The sequence below is a fragment of the Medicago sativa genome, chromosome 3, assembly GCF_051527215.1.
Source record: "Medicago sativa cultivar Bolivia chromosome 3, Bolivia_mono, whole genome shotgun sequence".
Taxonomy (NCBI): domain Eukaryota; kingdom Viridiplantae; phylum Streptophyta; class Magnoliopsida; order Fabales; family Fabaceae; genus Medicago; species Medicago sativa.
The window spans coordinates 89,805,436-89,823,255 of NC_140751.1; the positions used below are offsets into that span (position 1 = coordinate 89,805,436).

A 17,820-nucleotide genomic window follows, 5' to 3' on the forward strand; every position below is an offset into this window, starting at 1 on the left:
TTTAAGTATACATGATTGATTTTTTTTAAGTTTAATTGTTTTTTCTTTTGTCAAGTTTAATTGTTTTTCTATTCTTTATTTTATCACATTTATGAAAATAGTCTCACTTTCTAAAATCAAAATGTTTGGTCCCACTCCCTTGAGTATCATATTTATTGTAATTTTAGATTCTAATCCGTATTTTTACAAAAAAGAAATGAAGACTTTTGGCCCAAAAGTGATTATTTACCGTCCCGATTTTAATTTTGGACATAAAATATCACTTTTGAAATAAACAATCGTCATTTTTTAGGATAAAAATCATTGTTTTCAAGGAAAAAAAAATCTGGATTAGAATCAAAATTGCAATAAATGTAATATTTTGATGCAATAAATGTAATACTTATTTTGAATAAATGAATGTGATATATGAGAGTCAAATAGTTTGATTTTAAAAAAAGAGGACTATTTTCGTGAGCTTTATAAATATGAGGACAACAACATTCAATCAAATTTTATCTCACTTAGTGAATTCGGCAATATGAATCTAATTACGCCAAAATTTTAGATCCAACTTATTAATTTCTAATCTTTTTTAATAGTTTCTCTCATAGTTTTGTTAGATCATTTTATCTGTCCTCGTGAGCTTCGCTCAGTTGGTAAGGACAATGCATAATATATGCAAGGTTCGAGGTTCAAATCCCGGCCACCACAAAAAAAAAATCTACTTTTATCTCTTTTGATCTGACTCTTCTCCATCTAATCTACATTTCTTACCCCAGTATATGCATGTGTTCTCTCTACAAACCCAAACGACCTAAACCTATTTTCTACCATGTTTTTTTTTTTTTTTTTTACTATAGGTGCTACCCTAACTCTCTTCAATAGTGTCATTTCTAATCTTATCCCGTCTGGTCTGACCACACATCCAAAGCAACATCCTCGTCTCCGTTACGCTTACCATACAACATCGTTGGTTTGGCATTTGTCCAATAGAACTTTTCTTTCAATTTTCAACTTAAGCAGTACTTTCTTACCACATAAAGCACTTGAGGCCCTTCATTTCAACAACACAACTTGAATACGATGATTTAGATTTGCTTCTATTTATTTGTCATTTTGTACTATAGACATAAGATATTTAAACCGTGTAACTTTGGGTATGATATGATCTCCAACTTTCATCTCTAAGGCAAAACTACTTTGTCTTTTGCTGAAGTTACATTCCATATACCATGTCTTGATTCTTCTGAGGCGAAAACCATAAACTTCTAAGGCTTGTCTCCAAGCCTCTATCTTTCCATTCAATTTCTCTCTCGCTTCTAGGGCTGTTAAATTTATTTTTATTAATTTCTATATTATATTAGATTTTAAGTTAAATTATCAATTTACCAACCTATTAAATAATTTAAACATATTACCATACATTCATTTAAATGCATTACTATAAAATATAATTGAAATAAAATAAAATGTCACATAAAGTCATTTTCTCCAAAGTTTTCGTTAAAAAAATTTATAGTCACACCCTTAGAAAACTGATTACATTGTAAACAAGTCAAAATAACCTTTATTTTAAATTTAAGACTTCAAACCAAACAATTGGATTTAAGTGGTTAATGAGTTCTACCAAATAATAAATTGTTGGAGGGAACTTAAGTTTGATTTTTGAATTAAACAATTTTTGATCAAACTATATACTCCATCCGGTCACTATTATAAGCAAAATTCCACTTTTTAGATACATTCAATAATTAATGTATCTAGTCTTTATTATAGACTAGATACATTAATGATTAAATGTACTCCCTCCGGTCACATTTATAAGCAAAAATGCACTTTTTAGATTCATTGAATACATAATGTATTTGGCCTATATATTGACCAAATACATTAAGAATTGAATGAATCTAAAAAGTGTTTTTTTGCTTATAAATGTGACCGGAGGGAGTATCTAAAAAGAGGAGTTTTGCTTATAATAGTGACCGGAGGGAGTAAGGGTCCGTTTGGTTCGAGAGTTTTGGAGTGGAGGGGAGGGGAGGGGAGATTTTTAATTTGAAGTGTTTGGTTCAATTTTTAGAAGGGGAGGGGAGGGGAGCAAATTTTATTACACTGCCAAAATTATCCTTATATTAATTTAAAATCTCAATATGATCCTTGTAACAACATTTATTATTATTAGGTTATATTATTTTGAAACAACTTTTACTATTATTAGGTTATATGTTATATTATCTTGTAACAACTTTTATTCCATATTATTAATAATTTTTTCTTGTAACAACTTTTATTACTACTTGAAATTGTAACAACCCTATTACTAATCCATTATTTCATCGTCTACATCGTGTTGTTATCGATTACATTGTTATTGTTTCGTTACTTTATTATCCTTATTTAATTAAGTATAAGGGTAAAACAGTAAAATAATATTAAAATCCCTCCCCTCCCCTTGTGAACCAAACACACTTTTAATTAAAATATCTCCCCTCCCCTCCCCTCCCCTCCGTTAAAATTCCTCCCCTCCCCTCCCCTCCCCTCCTAATTCTCGAACCAAACGGACCCTAACTCACAAACAAACAACATATTATCATAGTTCACTTCCTCTAAAAACCGAAAGATTAACACCAACAAAAGATTAAATTTTCAACACTCATCTTTTTCAATTTAAACCTCTCATCTCTATGATTTCCAAATGTATTGTGTGTCATCATTGTGGTTGGTGATAATGATGACTTTCAGCAGCGTAGAAACTAATACCAAATTGACCAATCGTGATAACATTCGCCTTCAACCTCTAACGCGCCTCCATAAATTAACCCAACGAATATTTTTTAATTGGGTCTTGTTAACCAGTGCCTCCGAGGCACTGGTTAAGGAATCAAATATAGTAATATTTGTCTTGAAAATTGTATAATCAATGCATTAAAAGATTAAAAAGTGTCTTTTTTAACTTTCACTTTCTTCTTTTAGCTTCCTTAACCAGTGTCCCGGGGACACTCGTTAACATTTTCCTTTTTAATTTCAGCTATGGGAACACACAAAGATTAATGAATTGTAGTACTTCCTCCGATCATATTTATAAGCGAAAAAACACTTTTTAGATTCATTCAATTCTTAATGTATTTGGTCAATATATGGGCCAAATACATTATGTATTCAATGAATCTAAAAAGTATTTTTTTGCTTATAAATGTGACCGGAGGAAGTACGTGAGAAAAAAAAAAGCAATTAAATTGATGATCGCACAAGATTAACACGTGAACTCAGTTCACATGGGGCAATTGAGATGGCGTAGTCAATAGCATGCATGAATCTAATTAACGTAAAGTTAAACATATAATTTTAAACAATGACAATCTAGTATGAAGATTAGGTGTAAATGTGTAATTAGATAATTTGGGGGTGTCAGTAGAAAAGATCTTAAGTTGAATTTCAAAATAAAATTTAATTTTATTGGACTGTTAGCTCATTAATATATATATATATATATATATATATATATATATATATATATATATATCACATGAGAATGGATAACTTATGTGAGAATGATAGGAACAATTAATAACCATTAGATCAAAAACAAGTGAGCAAGATTAAAAGCTCTACTTTAAGTTATCACGTGCTTCTGGTGGTCGCCACCAAAAAAACTTCATTCTCATTTGCTTTTACAAAAAACTTTCCATCTTCTCCCACCACCATCAACCATGGAGGTTGCCACCGAACCGTTGTCGCAGATTTTAAGCTCCGATCCAAATTGTTCATTTTGTCCTTTCTTAATGCTTCTTCCCATGGAACTTCAACACCCTATCTCAATTAATCATTAATTTTATGTTTCTTATTCACTTACCTAACTTAATTTTCTTTCTTTTGTTGCTGCTTACTTACAAGTCTGTAACTTTCTAGCAATGGCTATCATTGGATTCCAGCTACCTATCCATCGATTCCAGAAAAACCACCCAAACCTCCTTCGCGAACTCATCTCCTTTGTTCTCTCTCTTCCTTTGTTTCAGAAATTCTTATGAATAGAAACTGAATATTTCGACAACACACCATTGTCAATTTATATAACCTGAATATTGACCAAACGTTCAATTTATGTATGCCCCAAGTCCCATGGTTTGATAATTTGATCCATGGTGTGTTAGTTTTATCAATTAAGGAAAGATATCATGTGCTACTCATTAGCCATCTTCCATTACTTGATTAATTTATTAATTGAATTCAAAGTATTGCAAGAGAGCGAAAGAAAAGGACTGCGTCAAAATTGATTTAAATCCAACAAAGTGAAAGAAGAGGTATAAAGATGATATATTTGGGTATTGATGTGGTGGGCGTAATAGACCTTCAAGGGATGATACCAATGGCGATTGTTTATCCCTTGCGTTGGATGTTGATGACGTCTTTGGAAAAGGAAAGATTTGGGATTGGTAAGGAAGACAGAGATGGAAAGGCACGTGACATTTTTAATTTGGTATTCTAATCTCACCCATACACTTTGATTCGGTGGTTGAAATTTATTCTCATCATTCTCACATAAGTTATCTATTCTCATGTGCCCTCTCATTTAAAAACTCCTCTCATTTGAAACATCCCCATATATATATATATATATATATATATATATATATATATATATATATATATGGGGATGTTTCAAATGAGAGGAGTTTTTAAATGAGAGGGTGGGAGGATGAAACAATGACCATTGGATTAGTTAGATGGCTGTGATTAAAAGAGAGGAGGTTTAATGAGTCACATGACCTCTCTTCTCACCCTTTTCACGCGCCTTGCTTTCTCTCTTCTCACACTGTTTCTGAATGTTTTGTTCATCGTTTCAGCACCGTTCTTTCTTTAAACGTCATCGTTTTACTCCGAAAACGGCCATTCCGGCGATATCTCCACAACCACTTCTCAATTCCGGTGATATCTCCACAACCACTTCTCAATTTCGGTTATTAACAGGTTCGAAATTGTTTATTCAAACCCTAATTTGATCTAACTTTTCCCAATTTAATTCAATACCTTAATTTGGGAACCTGTTTGTTAGTTTTGTATCATCTGTGCAGCTGCTGTTTCTTCTGTTGTTGGGTGGGTGGCTCCTCGCGCCTTATTTCTTTTCAGCCAGTTTTGGCTTCTGTTTGTACCCTTGCCTGTTAGCACTTCTTGTGGTGGGCATTATATGATATATGCTGTTTAAAAAAATAAAAACTTAGGTTCACTTTAGAAGGAAAATTGGAAAGGCACTTTGGTTATACTGATTCCAGGTTTGATTTTTGTTTGGGTGAATCACTTAGGTTTGATTGTTGTTTGAGCTTGATTATGTTATACTGATTCAATATCATTCAAAAAAACTATTAACTACTTTTTGAATTCATGTGGATTTAGGTTCAATTTTCAGTGGATAAGATGATGGCAATGTGAGAAATGGTCAAGCATGGATGCTTCTCAAGGCAATTTATATGCTAGACAACAAACAAAGAATAAGAAGAACTTGAAGAATAAGAAACAAGAGATTTCATTTAAAATAGGCATAGTTGTAGATACTGTTAAGAGTATTCTTGTTTGCAACATCAAATGTAATTTCTATTTTGTGTATTTGTGATGTAATTCACATTTGTATTGATGTGATTCACATTTGTATTGTAAAGCAAATTATATACTATATGAAATAAAAACATACTATTTTATTTTTTACTTGGTTTGTTCCATTGATAATGGTGAACTAGATAGACAAAAATGTCTGTCTGCAGCTGCAGAAGCGTCATTGCTATGCTATATTACTTTTTAGGAAATTGATTCAGTGCCGAATTGTAAATGACAAATTGAAGCCGAAAGTTGGACAACTAATTGAAGCCTAAGTTAAAACTTTAGTTTATGTTTATGGTTTTTTGGTTTTGAAGGATTGCAGAAGAATGAGAGAGCTAGACAAGATGAATGTCATAGAAGGAACATGGAAGATGGAGAGAGACAAATGTTTATGGTTTTGAAGATTTGTTATTTTGTTCATGTTCTGATTTGGTGCTATCAGTACTCTGTTTATGGTGCTGGTGCTATCAACACTCATTTTTGATTTGGTGAATGAATTAAGCTACCAAATATCACTCCTGTTATTATGCTCGGCCTCCTTGTTATAAGCAACAACAGACATGAGTTCTAACATTTATGCAGTTCTTAACAAAATGGTTATTGTCAGCAAAAAGAGCTGAAACTTTTGTGCCTATTTTTGTGCCAAAGTAGTTATCTGTCATGTAACAAAGTAATAACAAAATAGTTTTCTGTCATGTAACAATGTATTCCCCTAAATGGAACAAAGTAGTTCCAATGGCTTACGAATTGGATTAGTTTCTTATGAATCAAAGTTGGATGATTATCTTAGTCAATAGTAGGTATATACTAAAAGTCAATAACAAACCAATATCACAATACATAATTTTCGACTGCAAAATTTTGGACAGCAATAACTCAACCCAAATTTCACAATATAATATAATTTGATTACACTACAATAGTCATTAACTCATCATAAACTTAAAATAGAAATTACAATCACTTTTGCAAACTATTTTTCTAATACTGTCTACAATATGGCTATTCTAGTTGAAATTCATTTCTTGTTCACTTTGATTGTTTGCTGCTTTCAAATTGGCAAAAATTTTCAAACTCAAATTTTGCTTTACTGTAACCCATTGGCCTTCTTCTCCCACTTTGCTTATTCTTTGATGTAAAACCAACTTATCATATTTAACCTCAGATGACAAACACATCAGCTGCAGAATTTACAAAATCTGTGTGTACACAATAAAGCTGAATTAACAAACAGAACAAGATCTACAGAATTGACAAACACATCAGCTATTTGAACATACAGAAAATCTTCAGAATTGACAAACACATCAGCTATTTGCACTTATAGAAAATTGAACCTAAATCATTTACGGAATTTACAAAATTTTCTCACATTGCCATCAAAATTGGAAAAGATAATGAAACATAACAAGATATAAAAAATTGAGGTATCAAATTAAATTGGGAAAAAGTGAATCAAATTAGGGTATGAATCAGGATACAATTTCCAACAGATGATAAAATCCATAAGAACAAAATGGGTCGAAGAATGTCGGCGTCGTAGGAATCATCATGAGGAAGAACGAAAGGGGAGAAATGTTTCAGAGTTTGTGTGAGAAAGAGGAGTGAGAACTGAGAAAGAAACGCGTGAGAGGAAGTGAGAAGTGAGTCACGTGACTCATTAAACCTCTTTTTTAATCACAACCATCTAACTAATCCAATGGCCACTGTTTCATCCTCTCACCCTCTCATTTAAAAAATCCTCTCATTTGAAATGCCCTATATATATGTTATATTTATTATTTAAAAATGTTAATATGAAATAAATATTTAAGAATTATAATAGTTCTTACCGGACTTTAAGAAAGGTCATATTCATGTCTAAAGATAAACTAATGTGAAGTAACAAGTTGAACTTTGACCTTAATTTAGAAGAAGAAGAAGAAGAAAAAAAAAAATTAGACTTTGACCTTGATATTTTGAGCAGGGCAGCCTTAAACTTTACAAAAATTAGTTCCGCCAAACCTATTACTACCCCTATGTATTATAAACTTGTTTGTTAAGTGAGATATAGAGGCTCAAGTGCAAATTTATTTTTATATAAGGGTGAAAATAACTAATATGTAAAAAACGGCAAAGGCTACGGTGCATGACCTTCATGGGTCTCCTACCGGTGCATGACTTGATTTTTATTTTTATTTTTGTTGCAAAAGCGATGTGATCCATTGGATGTAAGTTGAATATCTTCAATGACTGAGATTAGTAGCTTAAGTGACCCACTATGATTGTATTCTTTTTAAAATATATATTGATTTAATAAATGTAATTGATTTTGGATTCAATTTTTTAAAAAAGGTGTTTTTGTCATTGTTGAAAAATTGAAAAAATTTCCCAGCAACTTAATATGTCCCATGTATTCTCTTTTAATGAAAATCCCACTAACATACACATAGAAGACTAATTATTTTTCTAGAATCGGATTTATGATTTTGGTTTATTTAGAATCAATACCTGAATTAAACTAAGAATATTTAAATAATACATGAATTTATGATGTTTGCATTTTATAGGGGCTATTTTACAGGACTAAAAGTATCCATTTTTTGTAAAAAAATAAAATAAAATAGGGACTATTTTTAGAAACTATAATATTTTGGAGGACTAAAGTTACCATTAAAATTTTAGAGACTAAACCTAAAAACTCATGATTTTGTAGGGACTAAAAACATATATGTACAATAAAAGTATGTAATTCCAAAATTGACCTTGTACTTTTGTTTTTAACAAATATGTACAATAATGATTTATATAATTAGTATAATAAATATTACCCACAGCAACAGGTAAGCATAGTACAACATCCAAAAATTCCCGGTTGTAAACATCATGCACAGGTACGAGACCTACGGAGCTTGCGCACGGGAGACGGCACCGTAAAAAACGCAAGGTTCAAGTTTTTTTTTTTTTTGGTTACAAAAAGTTTAGGTGGGTTCGGCTCCGGTCACCACCAGGGTCAGGGCACGCCTCCGGGCCCAAAGGGCACGCCTCCGGGCCCAAAGGACACTTATAGAGGTACTTACAGATCACCCACCAACACTGCCCTCACATCGGCAGAGGGAATCGAACACACAACCTTCTGCAAGAAAGTGACCCGTTCCTTACCAACTGAGCCAACGTGTGTTGGTTTCAAGTTTGATCCGTTACTTATCTTAAACTTATTTTTAAGCCTATATTTGTATTAGCAAAAAAAAAAAATTAATGTCTTTTTACTTCTTTTTCTTTTCATATGACTTCTTTTTATATTACTGCGACATCCTAGTATTTTTATGTTTTTTCCCTCTTTATTTTTCTACTACAAAGGGCATGAAGCCCAAAAGAAAATAAAAAGTAAAAACTATAAAGCTACTGGAAAATCAAATTTGATGACTTTACCCCTAGCCATACACAAACCTTCACTCGCTCGTACTTATCTCTTATTGCTACACTTTTATGGAGTTGTTTAATATGGACCCAATCCAACGATGGACCATTCTAATTTTGGTAAGTTTTAATAAACGATTCTTAGTTCTCAATTTTTTATCATTATAAAATTTATATTTTACTAAAAATGGTAAATGTCCATCATTGAATCATTTGTGAAAGGTCCATGTTAAACCCACCCCACTTTTACTTTTTGACTTTTACAATGACTCTTTGCTTTCCTTTTCAATATTTGTTTTTTTCATTAGAGTCATACGCTCGAAATGAAACTATTGTTTCAATTCAAAATGCACGACTATTACTTTTTTCATCTTAGTTGTTTCTCACAACCCTATTTTTTCCCCCAAAATATCCTTTGTTCGGATTCGATAATCTGAACAGTGTTTTGGCTCATGGAATTTGAACATTGTAAAAAGTGAAGGAAAGCATTCAAATTTTGACCAGAGCTTTTAAAAATATCATTCGTGATGTAGAAGCCGACCAATTTACAACATTTCAGAATATATAATCCGAAGTGTTAGTTTTGGGCCACTTATGTGATATGGAAACCTAGTTTGTAAAGGGCAGGAAACATTTTGAATTATGGAATCTGAAACCTCCCTATATATAGGGTTTTCCTAGAACTAGACAGAAGTTCACCATCTTTTTCACCAAACACTTCCTACACCTCAAAAAACACGCCATTTTGAGTGAAAACGTAATTTAGAGTAGCAATTTAGTCATCAAGTGGCGTCAACAACATCCTTTTCATTTGAATGCAAAGTTAATGTTGTTATAAAACCTTTCTCATTCGATTTTGCATCTCTTCAGGACTTGAAACATTTTGTTCGGATTGTGTAATTCGAAGGTTTAATAGTATGGAGACAAAACTGTCAAGAAGATGCAACGTCATGGGATGAAAGATATGTTGGTAAGATGATTTTCTATAATGAACTAAGTTGGGCAGCGGGTTATGAGGTAATAGAAGATCGGGATTTGTACCTTGTTGAAAACCTTGACCATAAAGAGAAGGTTGCTGCTAACAAGAAGGATGGAGATGAAGTCAAGATTGAAAAGGAAGAAAGCCTTGGACATGATGATTTTAGCATAGACCTTGGGGCGGATTAGTTGAAATGTATATCGTTAACAACTACATAATGATTTTTTATATATAATGATATATATAATAATTTTTTGATATATTATAAGCTCATCGTCTTTTATATTGTTTTGTATAATAAAATTTTGTTGAATCCACAAAGACATTGAAATTTGGGCACATTTTGGATTATAGAATCCAAAAAAATTGTACGTATTTTTGAATTCGAGCAAAGAATATTTTCAAGAAAAGAAATAGAGTGTGCGAAAAACTTACATGGTGAAAAAAGTAATAGTCAATTTACAATTTTACCCAATAGGCCCGATTTCTATCCAACCCACCATGAATCCTTTCACACACGACTCAAAAGGATCATGATAGAACCGCAGAGCTATAAAATTAATCTTCTCATTGTGTCCTTTAATCTATACATTAAGTCATTAATTATATGAATTATTGTATAGCTCAGTGTGTGAACTGAGTAATTTAATTTCCAGTGACACTCAATGTGAACTATTTATTTTTCTACTTCGTACATAACTTATATTACAATAGGGAGCTAATATTCATAAACTATCATTCCAATCCCCTTAAAACTCATACATATACGTACAGATAGGCATCTTATCTAGTAAGAAATATATTTTTATGTGAGATAAGAGAGCACTTATCAATTCTTGGATTAAAATGAACTGATAAAATTAAAAGCTCACTTTAAGTGAGTCACTTGCCTGCTAAAATTGAAAAACTCATGTAACTTCTTCTTCTTTTTCTTCCTTTTTACAAAAGAAAAACAATAACGTGACTTCTTCACTAAATGTCCTATGAAAAAAATGACGATCCAGCTTTTTTACTGTTTTAGCGGGTTACTCCATCAATGTTCAGTTGCTTCACTAGCTAGCTCGATCGGACCATCTATGTTAGAAAATTATTCTTGAGACACCTAATATTTGTTTAGATGCACCTCGAACTAAAAAAAATAACTAACAATGGTTAATTTTGCTTTTGAACGACATTTAATTGCCGCTCAAAACTATCCTTCAATATTGTGCTTATGTTGTACAAGCTCCATAGCCAAAGTACGTTAGTGATGAGACACCTTGGAAAAAAAACAAGGTTCGTGGCCAAAAACTTTCAAGAACGGCCTTTGACTACAATAAACCTTTATTACCAGTGGCCAACCCATCACTATTATAATCTTACTGATATGATCATGTATTTTCTTTGGTCCAAAAATAATGTGTTTTTGGCAGGTAAAGAAATAACCTCTTGTTGCTTAATCTACAACAGAAGCACAGTATTGAAGTCCAACGTGTTCCATTACTAACGTGCCTCGGGTAATTAATTACTGTTTCTAACAAAAAAGAGTTCCGGTTTACGTTTCTGTGTATGATAGGTTTGGAATGGCTTAACTGCCGTTTGAAAACGACGATAGTTAGTTATCATCGGGGGTATTTTCGGTAGTTAGAGGTGGGTGTGAGCAAATATTAAGTGTTTAAAGAGCAATTTTCTCTATGTCAAGTATTAGCTTTCCATCACGAACTTGACTCCCTATCTCATGGTCGACCCAATCGTTTGTTAGGCCTTATGAGAATTTTGAGAAGAGACGTATTTAAAACTATTATAAAAAAAAAAATATTTAACATCATTTTATTAATATTTTGTTAAATAAAATATGATCATATAAATGAACTTTGTGTAAACTATTAATATTTATAATAAATAATAATGTCTTTGTGAGCATAGCTCAGTTGGCAGGGACATGCATTGTTATATGCAGGGGCCGGAGTTTGAACCTCGGACACCCCACTTATTTGCCTTGGAAAAAGTGAATTCTAACCACTAGGCAACTTGACAAAAATAAAATAATAAAATAAAAATAATAATAATAAAATGATTGTTAATTTAATACTACTTGTTGTTTGTTGTTGACTTATTTTATACGAAGGTTTTTTTTTTTGTGGTGCCCGATGTTTGAACCCCGGACCTTGCATATATTTTATACGAACGTTTGAAGGAAGCACATTGACACTAACTAACGTTTGTTTTTTTTTTAATAGAGAAGAAAAAAGGTAAAACATGAAGATTTTAATAAAGAGAAGTGTAAGAAACACTATTTTTTTCAACATTATCCATTTAACATGTTGATGAAATTTATATGGATCTCATTCCTTTGTATGCAGCGGCGATGTTAGCTAGATTTTTATTGGTGGCCAAATATAAGAAGAATTTTTTTATAAGAAAGAAATCACAATATTTTTACTTATATAAATTGTAAATTAAAGTATAAAACCAAAAAAAAAAAAAATATAGCTATTTCATCAAATAAAAGAGTTAACATTGAAAAATGTGTGAAAGAAAAAGTTTGCATAGCACTTCCTTTAAATAAATAAATAATATACAATAGTTTGATTTCTAACAAATGTAAAATGCATGATAGAATGGAAGATTTCTTGCACTCCTCCATAAACAATGATTAGTTAATCCAACAGGATGCGGAGGGGTTAAGAAAAAGTGAGGTGCAAGTAATAGTATTAAGAGAAGAAGAAGAAGAAGATAAGATGGAACAAAGCTTGGAAGAAAAGAAAAACAAAAAGCGGTGATTCAAGAATTTTGACAATGGATAACGCAACGCACTCTCTCCTAAACTAGAAACAGAGAAGCAACGATTTTTCAACGAGTGCAGTGCACGCATCAATATAGTAATATAAATAAATGCCACCACGTTTTAACAAACATATACACTAATAAATAAATATTAATAATACTAATAATACACTATTCAAATCCAAAGTCTCTGTCTCTGAATCATCAAAAAAATTCTCTGTATCTCTCAAAAAATCACGTAAAAAAAGTCTTCCTAAAAAAAAAAGAACAACCTCAATCAATCATAAAACCAAGCAAATCAAATCAACAAGGTGAAAAACTTTGATCCAGCTATTTATTTTTTGAAATAATTCTATTGGTATGATTTTGGCTTCTTTTTGCTTATATTGACTTATTGATGAACTGCTTCTGGATTTGTGATTTTAGTTGTTATGAATTATGCACATAATTTGGTTCTGCCTCGGTAATCATTAGAACAAACTTGTTTCTAATAGGTTTGTTTGACTTTGGAAAATATTTACTATAACAATGATAAACAATATTTGCATAAGTTTCTGTAAATGACACCAAAATATGGTTGGTATATGCTGCTGAATTTTTGTTTTCTTCTTTTTTTACCATCAGTTGGATTAGCTTTGATATTTTAATTGTTTACTCTCGTTTATTTTCACACAACATTTTTCATTTTTTACTTTGTATGTGAGTTGCTGGAAGGAATGACATTTGATTATGAATTTTCCTTATTAATAATTGTCACATAGAAGATGGAAGCTAACTAGAAAAAATGCATTTCCAGAAGTACTAAAACAATATTTTGAATTTTTGCAGAATTTTAAAAATTATTTAACCTATTTTGAAAATACACTTCCATAGTGTCTTTTCTGAAGTATACTTTATCAATGTAAATGGAAACAAGAAACACTAGAATAACCGGTTTGTTTACGATGAACCGCGCGCGTTGTCACTTTCTAGCCTCTGGTGGTTTGGTTTTTGTTTTAATTCGCTTTAATCAATCTTATGTGCTTACCTCCGTTGCTTCATATTACTGAAAGCAGGCTTAGTAGCAATATGGGAAATACAGAATCAATGTCTGAATCTCAACATGAATTTTACTACCAACACCCTCCTAATTATGATGGGAGTTCAGTGAGTAATAGTTATCATCAACCTTCTTCTTATACTGGGAGTTTGGATAGCACTACCTATGATCAACCCTCTTCTTATACCGGAAGTTCGGGGAATACTAACCACCATCAATCATCTTCACATGCTACAAGTTCGGTGAATACTCACCATCGTCATAACAAGCAACCAGCATATATAGCCGACAATTTCAGCTCATTGGATCAGGTCTTCACTGTTAATTTTGTTATGTGATTTATAGAGCATATTAGCAGTAAGGGGGTAGCCAATATTAATTAGCCTTCACATGTTAGACTTGACTAGTAGAAACTTCGTTCTTATAATAGAAGATTTATAGAGCTATTTTGTTATGTGATTTATAGAGCATATTAGCAGTAAAGGGGTAGCCCCTTTTCAAGCTGCATCGATTGTATATATGCAGCTATTTTGAAGAATATTAATTAGCCTTCACATGTTAGACTTAACTAATAGAAACTTTGTTCTTATAATAGAAGATTTATGACACTTTCAGGTTGTTTCTGCTTTGAGAGAAGCTGGTTTGGAATCTTCAAATTTGATACTTGGTATTGATTTCACCAAAAGCAATGAGTGGACAGGTTAGTCCTTTTAAAATGAACTTATTGTATATGCATATATGGATATGATCATATGAATGTAGAAAAGTCACACTGTGATAATTATAGGTAAGTATTCGTTCCATCGGAAGAGCCTTCATCATATTGGAAGGGCTCCTAATCCATATGAGCAAGCAATCTCCATAATTGGCCGGACTCTGTCTACTTTTGATGAAGATAATCTGATACCATGTTTTGGGTTTGGTGATGGTGAGTACCAAGCAGATGCTTCTGAATTTATAGAAATTCTGTGTTTTCCCTTTTGTTGATTTCAATGCATTTACTTTTGTAGCTTCTACACACGATCAGAATGTGTTCAGCTTTTATCCTGATAATAGAGTTTGTCATGGTTTTGAGGAAGTACTTACACGCTATAGACTGATTATTCCACATTTGAAACTGTCAGGTTTGTTTTACAACATTCTTCATCTGTCAGTTCAAATTTTTCACTTTTTTATTTCTTTCAAATAGGCATACCATAGTTATTCTAGACAGACAGTTGCATTATAATTTATTGTATACGGCACTAAGCATATCATGAGTTCAAAATTTTACGTAACTTTGAGCCTAGGATTGAGGTTGAGCTATGTTGAATTTGTGATTAGGTGTGTCTAAATCAGACTACACTCACTTCTGTTTATAACATCATATAGAATAAACACATATTAATTGATATGATTTTCTAATTCTAATCCTAATAATAAATATTAGGATTTGATTCTTGGATTCTAACAAGCTACTGGTTCTAGACCTGTTTGATGCTATGCTAACTCTATACACTTGTTGACAACTTATTGTTTGGTCTGCCAAAGCTCTCCTTCTAAGTTAACCTTTTTGTTTGGATGTTGGTACATAATAGGATGGCCACAGACTTTCTCTTGATATTTTGTGTTACATGTTCTAGATTTTAAAATAATTGCCATATCTTGAATTGTGAGGTAACTTGAATTGGAAGTTATGAATTAAAATGTCAGAATAAAGTTGAATTTAATCATAACAACTCCCTCATTTTTGTTATAGGGCCAACTTCATTTGCCCCTGTAATTGATGCAGCAATTGACATTGTGGAACGAAACAACGGTCAATATCACGTTCTTGTCATTATTGCTGATGGACAGGTTATACTTATATCTATTTATTTTTTTCCCCATTTCATGATGTGCTTTCTTTTTTTATTTTCCTGCCTTTCTATTGTTTTTTCTAGAATGTTTTTCTTTTCCCCCAGGTTACTAGAAATCCTGGTACGCCGCATGGAAAGCTTAGTCCACAAGAACAAGCAACCATTACTTCCATAATTGCTGCAAGGTACATTAACTTTTCTGTATTTTTTTTTTTTGCTGTTGTTTATGGTATTTGTCTTTTATGTGGAGAAATTATGATTTTCAGTCATTATCCTCTCTCAATTATTTTGGTTGGAGTTGGAGATGGACCATGGGACGAGATGAAGCACTTTGACGATAACATTACTGGGCGCGTATTTGACAACTTTCAGGTATTTAATACACTTGAACATCCGATATTGCTGCGTTTATGGTAACTTTCACCTTTGTAGAGAGATATTAAAGGATCAGGATTTGTCGTATAAATGACAAAGGCAATATCACGTCAGCTAATTTGAAATGTTCTGTGAAACTGTTCTCATGGTTGAGAGTTGAGACATAGATCTAACTTAAAAAATTGATAAATGTAAGATGCCTTACAAATGGGTTTACCTAATGTCTGATACTATGGTTAGATTATGGAGGACAGTGGGTTAGTAGTTGAGATAAAGTGATAAACTTTTTCTCACAAATTTAACATTTTTATATTCCATGCTGTTTTGTGATAATCATATGCTGCAAGTCTGCAACACATCCAGCATTCCGTATCTTAGAAAATTAATCTTAATTCTAGCATTATGAATTTCTTTATGATGAAATTGATTAATTATCAACTGTTTTCCATTTTATAATTTCTGTAGTTTGTAAACTTCACAAAGATCATGTCTGAGAACACGGAAGCATCCAAGAAGGAAACAGAATTTGCGCTTGCTGCCCTTATGGAGATTCCATTTCAGTACCGGGCAGCACAAAATATACAACTTGCCAAGTAAGTTGTGGATTAATAATATAATGGTTCTGTATTACTAGATTCAAGGATAACCGAGTGTCAAATCCCGTTTATGCAGTAGTGAACCAGTTCATTATCAACATAAAAGACCTCTCCCACCACCTAAGGAAATAATAGATCACGATAATGCATTCATAGTGACTCCACGCATAACAAATTTCGATTCAATTGAACCAACAGCTCCAGCCAGTGCAGAACCAGTATGTTTCCTTGTCGCTCCCTGTATCTTTCTACTGCTATGATTCATTTCGAAATGATAACTGAACTGTGAGATTAACATATTCTTGTATTGAAGGTATGCCCCATTTGTCTAACAAATCCGAAGGACATGGCTTTTGGATGCGGTCATACAGTAAGTCAGTTTATTATATGCTTGTGCAAATAGTAAAACTTGAGGCGTGAATTAAATGCAATAGTAAAGTAATTGCATTTCACTAAGCACCATTTTTTGGAAAAGCTATTTAGATCATAGATTTTGATCCACCGTAAAAAGAATGAAATTTTAAAAGAAAATTAGCGACAAGCATCCTTCGATCAAAATCACACACGTGTGAACATTTTGAATGTCATTGGAAAAACAATATGCTCTATTTTCACCACCGAAAGAACCACCCGCCAAGTGGAATTACCACGCAGAGGAACAAATGCACATTAATGTTTATGTTTGGCCTCCATGTAAAAGTGGATCTGATTCTTATTCTTATATGCTCTATTTTTTATTTTTTTATGTAGACTTGCAAGGAGTGTGGTGCAACATTATCTTTATGCCCTATGTGCAGGCAGCAAATTACTACTCGCTTGAGATTATATACTTGAGTCAGATTTCTTGCAAATTTATTCTATAACATTGTATTGCCCCCATTGATGTATAAATAGTCGTATATATTACACCATTTCTTTACAATTCAACTAAGAATGAGATGAATAGAAATGTTGAGTGTAAACGTGGTCCTTAAACAAAGTGTTCATTGAGTAAAGTATATAGGAAAAATGAAGGTAATGACCCCTAAATTTTCTCTGAAGTTGCTAAATATTTTGAAATTCTACTTACCTCGCTTAAATTTGAGTCAAGTTGATTTTAGAGCGAATTGTTGGTACATGTGTTTCACCCACCACGTTTGTGTTTCACCTACCATTTATCACGTGCAACAAGTTTTTCCTTGCAGCGTATTGCAGATGAAGTAGCTTACTATATGGCTACACGTAAGTAAAAAAGATTTAATTGACCTCATAGGAGGT

General features: G+C 32.2%; 1 protein-coding gene and 2 long non-coding RNA genes across 6 annotated transcripts; 2 read left to right on the plus strand and 1 right to left on the minus strand.

Annotated features, from left to right (window-relative positions):
* The first annotated feature begins 4,645 nt into the window (after positions 1-4,645).
* Positions 4,646-5,679, plus strand: LOC146941725 (uncharacterized). The gene is made up of 2 exons (XR_015032475.1): positions 4,646-5,249; positions 5,371-5,679. It is a non-coding gene; the product is annotated as an uncharacterized LOC146941725 (long non-coding RNA).
* A 706-nt stretch (positions 5,680-6,385) lies between these two features.
* Positions 6,386-7,401, minus strand: LOC146941726 (uncharacterized). The gene is made up of 2 exons (XR_015032476.1): positions 7,053-7,401; positions 6,386-6,770 (listed from the first exon to the last, which is right to left on the minus strand). It is a non-coding gene; the product is annotated as an uncharacterized LOC146941726 (long non-coding RNA).
* A 5,444-nt stretch (positions 7,402-12,845) lies between these two features.
* Positions 12,846-17,603, plus strand: RGLG3 (Copine (Calcium-dependent phospholipid-binding protein) family). 4 transcript variants are annotated; one of them, XM_085755547.1, is made up of 12 exons: positions 12,846-13,026; positions 13,771-14,065; positions 14,370-14,454; positions 14,542-14,682; positions 14,765-14,878; positions 15,493-15,590; positions 15,698-15,777; positions 15,859-15,964; positions 16,433-16,560; positions 16,640-16,781; positions 16,877-16,933; positions 17,314-17,603. In XM_085755547.1, the coding sequence occupies exons 2-12, from the start codon at positions 13,784-13,786 to the stop codon at positions 17,395-17,397; spliced, it is 1,317 nt and encodes a 438-aa protein (XP_085611673.1). In that variant the 5' UTR covers positions 12,846-13,026; positions 13,771-13,783; the 3' UTR covers positions 17,398-17,603. The 4 variants fall into 4 exon arrangements, with proteins under 4 accessions (XP_085611673.1, XP_085611674.1, XP_085611671.1 ...); XM_085755548.1 differs by having other exon boundaries at positions 16,643-16,781; XM_085755545.1 differs by having other exon boundaries at positions 15,698-15,964.
* Positions 17,604-17,820: the final 217 nt, after the last annotated feature.

What these genes read in the sequence shown, in the direction of transcription:
- RGLG3 (XM_085755545.1), top strand. Translation starts at nt 13,784, where the DNA reads ATGGGAAATACAGAATCAATGTCTGAATCTCAACATGAATTTTACTAC. An exon ending in TCCACATTTGAAACTGTCAG is followed by an intron (nt 14,879 to 15,492) that starts GTTTGTTTTACA and finishes TTTTTGTTATAG; the next exon opens with GGCCAACTTCATTTGCCCCT. An exon ending in TCATTATTGCTGATGGACAG is followed by an intron (nt 15,591 to 15,697) that starts GTTATACTTATA and finishes CTTTTCCCCCAG; the next exon opens with GTTACTAGAAATCCTGGTAC.